Source organism: Phalaenopsis equestris, unplaced genomic scaffold (assembly GCF_001263595.1).
Source record: "Phalaenopsis equestris unplaced genomic scaffold, ASM126359v1 Scaffold000024, whole genome shotgun sequence".
In the NCBI taxonomy this organism is placed as follows: Eukaryota; Viridiplantae; Streptophyta; class Magnoliopsida; order Asparagales; family Orchidaceae; genus Phalaenopsis; species Phalaenopsis equestris.
The window spans coordinates 1,169,580-1,183,639 of NW_018164466.1; the positions used below are offsets into that span (position 1 = coordinate 1,169,580).

A 14,060-nucleotide genomic window follows, 5' to 3' on the forward strand; every position below is an offset into this window, starting at 1 on the left:
TGGTGCAAAAAGAGTAGAGATTATTCGTCAAACTCTCATTTGTTTTGACGAGTGCCTAAAGATCTGCGGTGGAAGAGTGATAATTTAACATTTTAGCATTACACAAAAATCTAACACACATTTATGTAATTAAAGTGACAAGTAGCAGGAGGAGACACCTTAACTTTTTATATGAAGATTTCTAGAAAGGGAAAAAAGTGATGAGGCTTAACCATGTTGAAACAATCCACTATGTAATAGGGGTACATAGGTCCACTCTTCTCTGAGTTAGGGAATAAGAAATTATAAAGTTGATGTACAACAATATTTTAATAATAATATTATTTGTAACATGTTGCGAAGGCCGTATTTAATTATTATGGAGTCAATATTCTACCACTATTATTTTAATGTCATTTTTAAACTTTTTTTTCTTATGGCTATGAATTATACAACTAAAACTTATTTCACTCAAAGAAATTAAACTTGTGGTAATGATATTATAGTTAAATGCCATTTTTTTTATGATTTATTCATTTATACCAAAAGGATAGGGTTAAAATGGAATTTTCAGCTATTGAGATTTAGCTTTTTTTTTGTTTCAATTAATCAAAGTGTAAAATTTTCGTGGACACAGAAATGTTAGGAAAAAGTCAATTTTTGTTTATGATTGAACAGTTTTATTTATGTATTTCCTTAAGAATGAATTCCTCCTTTTTTTTTTTCCTGTGAAGTTGGCTATTCTTAGTGTTATTTAAAATAATTGATGTATTATTGTGTTATTATAACACCAGGAATATTCCTAGAACACATAACACATGAATACTATAACAATAACATCTGAATAATGCAGAATAACACAAGAGGAATATTTTCATATCTTAAAATGATTTTTTTTTCTAACACCTCCACATGACGTGATTTTATTGGACTCCTTCCTCCGGAGTGGAGTTCAGGCTTAATATTTGTACCTATGGGTGTAAACGAACCGAACACGAACGAATAGAGCTTGTGTTCGTGTTCAGTTCGTTTGAAATTTAGTTTGTTTGAAATAAGCTCGTGATTGAAATTGTTTGTGAAGTCAGTGTTCATGTTCATTTCTTAACGAACGAGCTGAACATGAGTGTTCGCGAACGACTAGCCAGTTTAACATCCTTAATATTAATATATATAAATAATATAATATATTAATTATATAACTTATATTATATAAATATATAATATCTCTATTAGTATATTACTAATATAGTATATTAATATATTGTTATCATTAATTTTAAAAAATATTATAATTTATAAAATTCAAAATTTAAAATATCATAAATTTTTTATATATAATTATTTTAAATTATTTTATATTTTGAACAATAATGATTAGAACACGAACGGACGCATCAGTGTTCGTGTTTGATTCTTTTAACTAAACGAATGAAAAAAATTATTCACATTTATCTCGTTTAATTATTAAATGAATCAAACACGAACTCATTCACAAATCAAACACAAATTGTGAACAAATTTTTTTGACAGTCCTATTTGTACCTAGAATCTGGAGGTTTGTGGAAGCGCATTGTAATTCCTGCGAGGCCCATAAAAACCACTAGTATCCGACATGAAGAAATATAAGATTAAAATTAGTATTTTCATTTATTTGATTTTTGATATCGTGCCATTAACCTCTTTTAAAACTAAAGCCTTTCGCTCGCCGCGGTTCGAGGGAATTCCTCACCACTCCTTTTCTTTCGTTTTCTTCGCTCTTCTTCCAGATCCGCTGAGGTACGAATCGGCTTCTCCTTCTCTCTGTGCAGCTCTATCTCAACTTTAGTTTACCTGCTGATTCATTAGCCTGCTGGGTATATTTGCTTCATTTAATTGTGGTGCCTGTTTTGTTGATTTTGCCAAGAAATTGTTACCTGGTTATCGTTTGCTTGAATTTTTTTGAGTCTGAGAGGCGCATTGGTGGGATCTTGTTTCGTTCTGGTTTTTTCCAGAGTCCAGAGGACCGGATCTGGTGAGTTTCCTAGTAGATCTCTATGAAATGCTTTTAAGAATGCTTTGTGTTTGGGAATTGGAGGGCTGTTTTGGTTTTATCCAGAGGAACAGATATGGTGAAGTTCTGAGGCATGCTTATAGTGATGTCTTATGTTTTTGTGACAGATCTGGTATTGAATACCTTTCATAATTATTGAGCTTAGTATGTTCTTGTTCAATTTTACTTTGGAGGTTTTTGTTTTTGCACTACTTTTTGGGGGATTTTAATCTTTATTTGTATGTCTAAAACGGAAAATGTTGATGTAGATTTTAGAAATGTGATGTTTTTTATGAATTTAATTTTCATTTTTCAGCGATGACATAGAATTGCTCGTGCCGTTGAGTTTTCATTCGTTGATAGTAACTGGGTTAATATAAGACTTGTTCTCGATTAATAGCTTTTCATGGATGTCTCTTGCCTGGAGTTAATGTTCTGCATTCGTCTAACCACCTTTTGAAGAAAAAAGGATGCTCTTTTGTTGTTAGCTCGGAATTTTGAAGACTTTTTAATAGGGGCGTGCATTATTTGGCTTAAACCGAAAAATTGAACCGAGCCAAGTCAATTTGGTTGAAATGTCAATTTGGTTGATTCGGTTCAGTTTTTTTTTTTTAAAAAAAAAAAAATTGGATTACGATTTTAGAAATGTTAAAGTTTGGTTTTTAGTTTACGGTTTGGTTTTAATTCTTATTTAACTGAATGAGCCGAAAACCGAATTTTCTAGGCAAATCTTTTTTGAAATATTTAGTAAGTAGATTTTTTAGTGATTAACATTACATAGTCATTGCTAAGTAATCTTCATTTTCTCAAATTATCATCATATGCTTATATCTTTAAACAATATTTCGGTTTATGTAAAACTAAATTGTTCAAACCAAATTAAACTTCGGTTTGACTGGTTTGGTTTTATCAAAATTTTGTTTGGTTCGGTACTTTCGATTTTGGATTTCGGTTGAAGTCAATTTGCCCAATTTGAAAATCTAAACATCCAAACCGACTGAATGTTCACCCCTACTATTCAGTGGTGTTTAAAGCAACATTTCATGAACTTAAGATATCTTTTTTTTTTAAATGAGATCAAGAAAAAAAAGGACCAATTCTATGATGTGCAAGCATAATAATATGTTTCTTACTAGTTAGAATGCCTAGTACGGAAAAAAAAAAACCATCTTACTATATATTTTTTTAATACAAGTACGAAGGCCACCATAATTTTATAGATACGAGAAACGTGGCTTAGCTAGGACCTAAGTTTAGTACGTTCTTAGGGAAGGAACACATAAGTTTTTTTGAGTAGCATGGTTTTATACCCTAAGCCCCAATATGTTTTTACAACTTGATTGATGACATTGTGATTGGTAATGAGGCCAGACGTGAAAGTACTCTTGTTAACTTTTTGGCGCTTGATTGTAATATAATATTAATTGCTTCTTGCAATTGATGCTCGTCACATTAGGAGGTGCTACGACATTAAACTCTAAATTAGCTTATTGTTCTAGTGATATTTCTAAACTTCCGAACAACCCTTACCACAAGTATAAACAATAGACCTCAAGTCAATTTTATTCAATATTTTCTTTCACTTATTGATACAAAGGTGTGCAGTATGACCACCTACAGCTTTGAGGTGTAAGATATGACCATCAAATTTTCATGGGTTCCAATTTGATATGAAGTAGAGCATACAAGACAAGAGACTTTGATTGGTTTAATGGCTTGAAATTTATTCATTTTCAAACTTTTAAGATGTTTTGGTATTCATTAGAGGGATGCTTTGATTTAATGTGTGTTGATGCCTTAGCATCCATCCAAATATATATGTGAATTTTCTTGTGTCCTAGAATGTTAATCAACGGAAATTGAATTTGCATTGTTGTAGCACAACTCATGAAGTTGACTTAATTCTTTGGGGATTAGAAGCTTTTGATAATGTTTATTCCTAGGAGAGGTTGCTAACTTGTTAGTATGAATTTCAGTAAAGCTGCTTGGGCATACATATTGATGTCGGATCTTAACTAGGATCCATGGATCAACTAAGAAGTATCATTTTCAAATTTGGGTTCTCAACCAACTTGCTTGATCAATTGGATTGATGTTATGTAATTTTGAGAGACAAGGGATGTTCTATTGAAACCATTGGGTAAGCTTCATGCTCATTTGGAGATTTGTTGGGCGTCAACTCTAGCACAAATAGGGAGATATGGGTTTGAGGACTATTTACATTGCTTGGCTATGATGGCATATAGTTCCTTGAATATGTTATGTGATGATCCGTTGTCTTAGCACATTTTTCAGAGCGAACTTGTATATTCAGGTTAACAACATGTGTTTTGATTAAACATTTAGTCTAGAGATTGTTAGAGCTACATCTTACACAATGATCAAAGTTTATATTTTTTTCCTCTTTTTTCACCACAATGTGGTTATAGTATGTTGTTTTAGTAAAATTTCAATAACTACAACAACTACAACAACAACCCCTTATCCCACTAAGTGGGGTCGTCTATACAAATCATTTTTCTCTACTGCTTCATATTGAGTGTCATATTTTCATTTAATCCTATTAGATTAAGATCATGTTTTTATATAATGTGCCTCAGTCTTTTTAGGTCTACCTCTGCCTTTTTTTAACATAACTAGAATGTAAAATATTTACTCTCCCATCTGGATCATCTGATGGTCAACGTTTAATGTGACCAAACCATCTATGATGACTCTCTCTAATATTTTTCGCCACTGGAGCTACACTAACCCTATAACATATATATTCATTTCTTATTTTGTCTCTAAGTGTCAAGCCACTCATCTACATAAGCATTCTCATCTCAACAACACTTAACTTTGTTTTATACTTCTCTTTTAAAGGCTTATATTCTGCGCTATAAAGCATTGCAATTCTCAACACTATCTTATAAAATATCTCTTCAAGTTTAAGCGGTACTTTTCTTTCACACAATAGGCCATATGCATTCCTCCACTTAAATCAACCAACATGAATTCTAATAATAACATCCCCATCTATATCACCATCACTTTGAACAATAGACCCGATATATCTAAAACGTTCACCCCGTTTAATGATTTGGTCGGCTATAGTTACAACTGTGCCACTAGAGCTACTACTACTAAAATTGCATTCCATGTATTTAGTTTTAGATCTACTCAAACGAAACTTTTAGACCTCAAGGTAAAACTCCATAATTCAAGTTTTTCTTGAACTCTTTCTCTAGTCTTAGCCACAAGAAGGATATCATTAGCAAAAAAACATACAACAAGGTACATCCTCTTGTAAATGTCCAATAAGAGCATCCATAACTAAAATAAAAAGCTATGGGCTTAAAGCAGATCCATGATGTTATCCAACTGAAATAGGAAAATGCACAACTGAAATAGGAAAATGACTGAAATAGGAAAATGCATTGTCAATCCTCCTTCTGTTCGAACACAAGTAACAACTCTAGTATACATATTTTTAATGAGTTCATATAAGTCATATCACCACCTTTCTTTTCTAGCTCTCCAAAGGACTTCTCTTGGAACCTTATCATAAGCTTTTTATCAAGGACTTCTCTTGGAACCTTATCATAAGCTTTTTCTAAATCAATAAAAATCATACGTAGGTCCTCCTTACTCTCTCTATACTTCTCCATCAAACCTCTCAGTAAATCTACAACTTTCTTAGTAGACATGCCCGACATAAATCCAAATTGATTATGAGAAATCTTTATATCACATCTTAGCATATGTTCATTTACCCTCTCTCATAATTTTAAAGTATAACACATAAACTTAATTCCTCTATAATTTGAACACTCTTGCGCACCCCCTTTATTCTTATAAATAGGGATCAAAATAACCTTCCTCTACTCAGACTATTTTTAGTCTATAAAATAATTAAAGAGTTTAGTAAGCCAAGAAACTCCCAAAATTTCTTAAATATTTCACACCTTAATTGAGATATCATCAGGTCCTATTGATTTTTCATTATTGTTTTTCTTTAATCCTCTTCAACTTCTTTTTTACTGTTGCTACGGTAAAAAAAACATTTTATTATTTTTAAGGATATTAGGATCACAAGGTCGATTGCATTTTCAGAAGCTTCATTGAAAATTTTATTACAATAGCTCACTCACCAATGTTGAGTATCTTTCTCTCAGAATAATATTTTTTGATTTTCATATTTAATACGCTTGAATTAAATCCTTGCTTTTCTTTTCCCTTTGTTTGACTAGTTTATAAATATATATTTCATCATCTTTAGTATCTAATTTATTATAAAAATCACTAAAAACAGAATTTTTAGCGTCACAAATTTTCAATAACCGAAAAGTTTAAATATTTTTTTTTACCCAAAATGCAAATGAAAACTTATCTTTAATATTTTTTGTGACCTTTAGAATTAATTTGGATTTGCTAGAATTTACTGCACATGGCCAGAATTGGTTTAATTTGGCCTTAGTTGATGTCGTTTGCCCTATAAGCATTACTATCTATCAAATGGGTTATGATCATCTTTTTAGTGATTTAATAGTGATAACAAATTCTACATGACATCATTTAATAATCTGCACATGGCCAGAATTGGTTTAATTTGGCCTTAGATCATTTAATAAAATAATAAATGTTTAATAAGCTAATATAAAAAAGTGGCTTTAAAGCATTTCTTTGTTTATTCTCTCAATTGATTTGTAGACAAAATTACCTTAAAAATAATTAAAAATTATTACTTACAGAGGATTAAAAAATTAAATCCACATTCTAAAACTTCTCATAATTGCTTTTGGGAGGTTTTAGTGATCCATGGCACTCCCATTTCTTTCAAGCACATAAATTAATGGTGCTCATCTTTCCTTGTTATGCACATGAATCCGCGGCATTTATTTTCCCGTATTTTTCGCATGGTTTTGTGGCTCATTTTATTTTTTATTTAACAATTCTAATACTTTCAATACTCTCTCAAATTCAATGGCGGAGATCCATCATTTAAAATTTGCTTAAGATATTTTTGAATACAGTGTTATAAAGTTTATTGATAAATATCTCAGCTAGTTTAATTTCAAGTTGGAATATATGGAATACAAATTAATTTTTTTTTTATAAAATATCTATCCATCTCAACTTGTTTTGTTTGATCATATTGTATTGTATAATGGACAATACTTATTTGATTTTTAAATTTTCTAGTGTAATTTTAATCTATAAGAATTTACAAATATCTTGAGAGGTTGCCCTGAATTCAAATTCAGCATTGTACCTTGAGACGAGTTTGTTTCATGCTTCTCCATATAATCAGAATGCTCCTAGTACCATGCGTTATATTGAAGTAGATCTAATATCTACTGATGATCTCGCCTAGTTAGCATTAATATAATATCCCCTTAGGTCCAGCACTGTATACCATTCTTTTTCTTCTAATAATAATAGAGTGCTTCTATTAGAAGTCCATGTAGTTTTTTTCCAACAGCCGCATTTTATTTGTTCCTTGCTTGCTAGATTTTTTTTAAACGCTTTATTTTGTTTTAAATTCTATCATTGGAACGCGAACATTCGTACAGTTTGTGAATCTTTTTTTTTTTTCATTTATTTTTCCAAATATTTGCTCTAGGTTTGCTATACATTAAAAGATGGCGATTGGAAGGATCCACCGGGTTGACAATAGGAGGTCGCCCTCATGTTGTTCAAATGCGACCCTCGTTGTTTTCGTTGCTCTGTGCTTGGTGGGAGTCTGGATGATGACATCATCTACTGTGGTACCAGTAGAGATGCCAGCATCTGGCAAATCTAAAGTGGCAGAAACGGTTTCAGATGGCCTTTCCAAGCACTTTGAGGGGAAGTCTGGGGATGTTCCTGAAGATAAATCACAAGGGGATACTAAATCCAGCGGAGAGGCAACTGCAAGAAAATCTAATAATGAGGCTTCAGATGATCAGGCTGCCCCAGAAAATTCAGAAGACAACTCTTCTGATTCAATTAAGGGAGAGAAGGATGACTCTGTTGGTGAATCAAAACCTCAGACGTACAGTGATGTGAGCGGGACCGGTGAAGGTGGTGAAGTAGCAAAAACAGCTGAAGGCGTGCTTGCTGAGGGTGGTTCTACGGAGTCGCGAAAGAATGGGCAAAACATCAGTACAGAACAGAGTTTGACTGAAGCTAGGAATACTGAAAAGGGAATAAACAAGGAGAAAGATGCTGATCAAGAAGAGAGTTCTGAGCAAAACAATGATTCAGAGCAGAGTTCTGATGAATCTGCTACAGAATCTCAAACAGATCAATCAAATAATAAGAACTCTGAAGAAACTGCTGGTGATGAGGATCAACCTGGAAATGAGGAAAAATCCAATGATGCTAGCAGTAGTGTGCAAAAACAGTCGGATAACAAGAATGTAGGGGAGGAGAAATCTGAAGATGATGCTGATGCAGTGCAGGCTGAGAAAGAGGAAGGGCTGATAAAGGAGGAGGCAGGGCAAAATCATGAGAAGGAGGTTGAAAAAGCTAATGTGGAGAACAAGACTGAACCTCAAGCAAAGGACCGGGCTGTTGATGATATATTGCCAGATGAAGCTCAGTCTGATCTTCTTAATGAGACTAATACACAAAATGGGGCTTGGTCTACACAATCTGCTGAATCAAAGAATCAGAAAGAGCTTCAAGCATCCTCATCATCCAAGGGACAATATAACTGGAAGCTTTGTAATGTTACTGCAGGAGAGGATTATATACCTTGTCTTGATAATGAGGAAGCTATCAAGAAGCTCCGAAGCACAAAGCATTATGAACATCGTGAAAGGCATTGCCCTAAAGAGGGGCCAACTTGTCTTGTTCCATGCCCAAAAGGATATCGAAAGCCTATTGAGTGGCCTAACAGTAGGGAGAAGGTACATGGCGCTACTGACTGATCTAAGTTTTGATGTGATATGCATGACTTTTTTGGATGAGTAAGCTAATTAGTTTACTCTGTTTTGGATATCAATTAACTGCAGGTATGGTACTACAATGTTCCTCACACTAAGCTTGCAGTTGTGAAGGGGCACCAAAATTGGGTTAAAGTGAGTGGAGAACATCTTATTTTCCCTGGTGGTGGAACTCAATTTAAAAATGGTGCACTTCACTACATTGATTTCATCCAAGAGGTATGAATCTTTGTCATATTTTGGCATTTTTTTTAACAGCTTGATTGATCATTGTTTAGAATATTCTTGTTGAGCAGATGCTGATTGCTATTATGGTTTGATGATGCCTCTTAAGTATATGTTTAATTGAGATCCTTACCTCTGATATATGAGATGTTTTCTTTCATTTTCACGTAGTCATTACCTGATATAGCGTGGGGAAAACAAAGCCGTGTTGTGTTAGATGTTGGCTGTGGGGTTGCTAGCTTTGGAGGATATCTCTTTGACCGAGATACTCTCACCATGTCTTTTGCTCCAAAAGATGAGCATGAAGCTCAGGTGCAATTTGCCCTTGAAAGAGGAATTCCGGCAATATCAGCTGTCATGGGAACCAAGAGACTCCCTTTTCCTAGCAAGGTCTTTGACGTTATTCATTGTGCTCGTTGCCGAGTGCCATGGCACATTGAAGGTAAGCTTTTTCCGTATATATACTTTTTTCAGTTACAATTTGCTCTAATCTTTCAGTATATGTACTTTTTTCATGCAAAATTACTGAAGGAGTAAGCTTTAGGTGGTATGCTATTGTTGGAACTGAATCGATTGCTACGTCCGGATGGCTATTTTGTATGGTCTGCTACTCCAGTTTATCGAGCATTGAAAGAAGAGCAGGAGATATGGAATGGTATTTTATTTTTTGTATATTACAGCTTCTCTAGTTTTAACTTGGTTGAAATGCATGCCAAAAGTAGTGATAATGTGGAATCTGATGAAACTTATTATTCTTGAATGAACAATATTTAAGTAACTAGATGTTATGGCTAATTGTTGAAACTATTATTATTAAAAATAAGTAATGAAAGGAGCCTTGGATTCATGTAATAAATATAATAGAATATGTGCTATAAATTCAGATGTTTAATATGAAAAGAGGAGTGCCACGGATTCTTGTGCTTAACATTAAAAGTAGAGTGCCATGGATTCATGTACTTAATATGGAAAGGGAGTATCGTGGATTTTGCTTCTCCCACTAGCTAAGAGGCAACAGTTTTAATTTTTAAATTCTTTATAATTATTATTTTTAACTATTTTCTAGGTAATTTTTTGTATAAATGCTTATGGAGGCAATGAATAAATACTAGCTACTTCTTTTCTATATTGTATTCAAATAAGGTCTAATTTTACTTCTTTTCTAACATTTATTTTTACATCTTTTTCATTTTTCTCCTCATCATGCTTGATTTTTTTTACTTCCCTTCTAAAAAGTTGACTATCATAAATAGGGAAAATTAGATTAAAGGAGAATTTTTTTTAAATATTGCAGACCTTGTAAGACCTTGTATCATTTGAATAGTTAAAAAAAAAAACTTCAAGTGGTCTCAAGTTATGAATGCCTTTGTGTAAGAAAAGGGGGAAAATCCATCATCTTCTTGATCCTCTAATGGCTCTAACTTCCCAAAAGTTTATACGTTAAGTTGATGCAGATTTCGTGTTCATGTCATACTTATGAAACTTAATGCATATGCCTAACAACATCAAGTCATTTGAGAAGCTATCAAATAAACTCGAAAGTTTAAATTGTTGCGCTCATGTATAAGATAAGACAAAGCTCTTACCAACCGAGTAGGTTAACCTCGCTATCATTGAATATTTCAATATAATAAGTTTTCATTAGTGAGAATTAGATTACTATCAATGTCTCACAATGAATTGTAGTAATGATATATGTTTCTCAAATAATTTGTAGAAAGAGAGGATGTTTAGCATTCTTGTGAGACTCAATAATAAAGTTGACCAAATTTGTATTCAAATCTTGAGCATAAAGAGCCTATCCCTAAATGAGATATTCTCGCTCATTTGAATTGAAATAAGAAGGTATTGTTTTACACGATCAAATTTGAAACATCAACAATGACAAGCATAGTACCCCAAGATAAGGGACTTGTTATCGCCAAATCTCATCAAAAAGAAGGATAAAAGCCTTTACCTATAAGCACTTGTAGTGCTATTATTGTGAGAAAAAAGGCATATTAAAGAGAAATGATAAAAACTCTACAAGCAAAACTCCAAAGTTGTATTGTAAATAAAGAAGGCGAATTGAATAAAGAAAGATTATCTTGTTTAACCAAGAACTTTCAACTTGGAATTGATAATTTAAGGACTTCTTGACTTCTTTAATTCGCTCTCATTCGCTCTCAAAAAAAAAAAAAAATCTTTTGTGTCTTGCTGTCTGGATCAAAATTATATAATTTTTAATTCTTGTACTCTTATGACATTGAATAGGAAATTAGAAAATAAGTTAATTTGCACTCCATATATTCAAATAGGAATTCAACTTGCTAACATATTTAACAAACCTGCTTCCAGAGGCATCTCAAGTAAACTTTAAATGGTAGATCTCTACAATCCAGTGAAGGTTAAGTTTTGATAGTATTAGAATAGCTAACTAAGATATAAAAGGATTAAAAAATTCATGTGATAAATAAGGAGAAAATGCTAAATAAGGTATAAAAGGAGCCACAAATTCACGTGCTAATTAAGGAAAATATGTGCTATGAATTCGTGTGCTTAATATGAAAAAGGAGTGCCATGAATTCATGTACTTAACATGAAAAGAGTATTGTCATGGATTCATGGTGCTTAACATGTCAAAGGGAGTGCTTCAGATTGCTCACTTCCCACTAGTCAAGATAAGAATTTTTGGCCAATCCCCAAATACTGTTTTAATTTTAAATTTATAATAATTAAACAAATTTTTTTTTAAAAAGTAATTTTGTGTATAGATAGCCAGGGGGGAATGAACAAAGCATGCTTTCAAGTCAATGCTTTTCTATACGAACAAAATATAGCTAAATTTTATATTTTGGGTAATTTTAACCTTGTACATTCCTTTTTTTTTCTATTGAGAGTGATTGATGTGGAAGAAAAAAAAGAACTCAGCCTTATTAACAGATGAGAGAGAGAGGGATCATTTTCTTATTCCCCTTCAAACACGTGCAACTTATTTCGAGTTGATTGGATTCCTTCCATTTTTTCATGGACATGGGCTATGATTTAAATCTCCTTGTCTTATGATGTTTTGAATTCATTGTATTCAATCCTAACAGGCACTTCCGCATAAAAAGTATATATTTTTTTTGGCCTAACACGATGTAGTTTGCAGCACCGATCTTTTAATGTATCTGTACTTCATATTTTTATTTCATGGAAATCCCACATTATAACTCTTACCATATTTTTTTCATCAAATTATACGAGGAAAGCTTTTTTTTTAGGGGGAAAGCTGCTTCTGTTAACATCTATTTTTTGATGCCTTGGATCTTTAAGATTTGAAGTACCACGTCATTAATAACGTCTCTAACTTAAACATTTGTGTGGGACTTGATTCCAGCAACGTTTGCTTTGACAAAATCTCTGTGTTGGGAAATGGTAACTAAAACAAGGGATGCCCTTAACGAAGTAGGTTTTGCTATATTCAGAAAACCATCAAACAATGCCTGCTATGACACAAGAAGCCAGAACAGCCCACCGCTCTGCCAGGAATCTGATGATCCAAACGCAGCCTGGTAAGCTTATAATCAAAATGTACTACGATTTCTTCAGTCCTTTCACATTTATTTACCCATTTTATTCTAAAATGATAAAGGAATATTCAACTTCAAGCATGCATACACAAGTTGCCTGTCGATCCCACTCTTCGTGGCTCACATTGGCCCGATAAATGGCCGCAAAGGTTGGAGACACCACCATATTGGCTCAACAGCTCACATGTTGGGGTTTATGGCAAACCTGGCCCTGAGGATTTCCGAGATGATTATAACCATTGGAAAAAAGTAGTTAGTAAATCTTACATTAATGGAATGGGTATCAACTGGTCTAATGTGAGAAATGTTATGGATATGAGATCAGTATATGGAGGGTAAGTGATCTGCCTCACTTTATTTTGAGTTTTTGCATGGATTTTATCCTATAAAAGGGCCCACTTTTAAAGAAGAACATTTCTTTTTATGTGAATAGAAATAAGAATAAATCTTTCATTCTATGTCATGTAAGACCAGCATTAGTAAATCCTTTTTATTTTTAAATTTTTGCAGCTGTGTACAGCTGTGTAATGTGCCATGCTGGATTATAATAAAATAGGGATATTAACTGTTTCCATTATTTTCTTCATGATATTTCCCTTTAGAGAAAAGTGACAAAATGGTCTACAAACTCTTTGCAGGAGGCATTCGAGTCCCAAAGTCTATGGAAGTGTCAATTTAGGACACAGAAATATACAGGCTTAAGTAGTCCCCGCACGGTTAAAAAAATTTCGGGACTAATCTGACATTTTTATAAATTTTGGGATTATAATGGCCCAATGTAAATATTCGAGACTATTTTGGCACTTTATTACTTTATTAGATATGCTGTCGAGCTGGAACTCATTGAAAAGCTTGTTGTGATTAATTTTTAATTTTATCCTTTAACTCATTGATATCTGTTGCTTCGGTTGTTTTTGACAGATTTGCTGCAGCCTTACGGGACATGAAGGTTTGGGTTATGAATGTTGTGTCCATTGATTCACCCGACACCCTTCCTGTCATATTTGAACGTGGGCTCTTTGGCATATATCATGATTGGTGCGAATCATTCAGCACCTATCCTAGAACATACGATCTTCTTCATGCAGATCATCTATTTTCCAGGATCAAGAAGAGGTGAATATTGCTCCTTTTTCTTTTTTTTGGGAAATATACATGCATACCACACAATTTTTATGTATTTGCATAACCAACACCTAAATTTTATATTCATGTTTATAACACTTTGGTTTCATAAAAGGTTTATTGAACTTCTAAAAAGTAAAAATGGTATTTTTGATGTCATATTAAGGGTTTGAGTGCTGTTTATGTAAATATGAAATGATCTTCTGTTTCAGAAGCTTTCAGACGATAAAACTAGAT

General features: G+C 33.0%; 1 protein-coding gene across 2 annotated transcripts; it reads left to right on the forward strand.

Moving 5' to 3' along the window:
* Positions 1–1,634: 1,634 nt before the first annotated feature.
* LOC110018529 (probable methyltransferase PMT24) lies at positions 1,635–13,814 on the forward strand (the record flags this gene model as incomplete). 2 transcript variants are annotated; one of them, XM_020715866.1, is given in 9 exon segments in its annotated part: positions 1,635–1,755; positions 1,883–1,990; positions 7,614–8,883; positions 8,989–9,138; positions 9,316–9,586; positions 9,689–9,799; positions 12,506–12,680; positions 12,761–13,033; positions 13,620–13,814. In XM_020715866.1, coding segments are annotated over 7 exon segments (2,426 nt in total), but the record flags the coding sequence as incomplete, so codon positions are not given.
* Between the last annotated feature and the right edge of the window lie 246 nt (positions 13,815–14,060).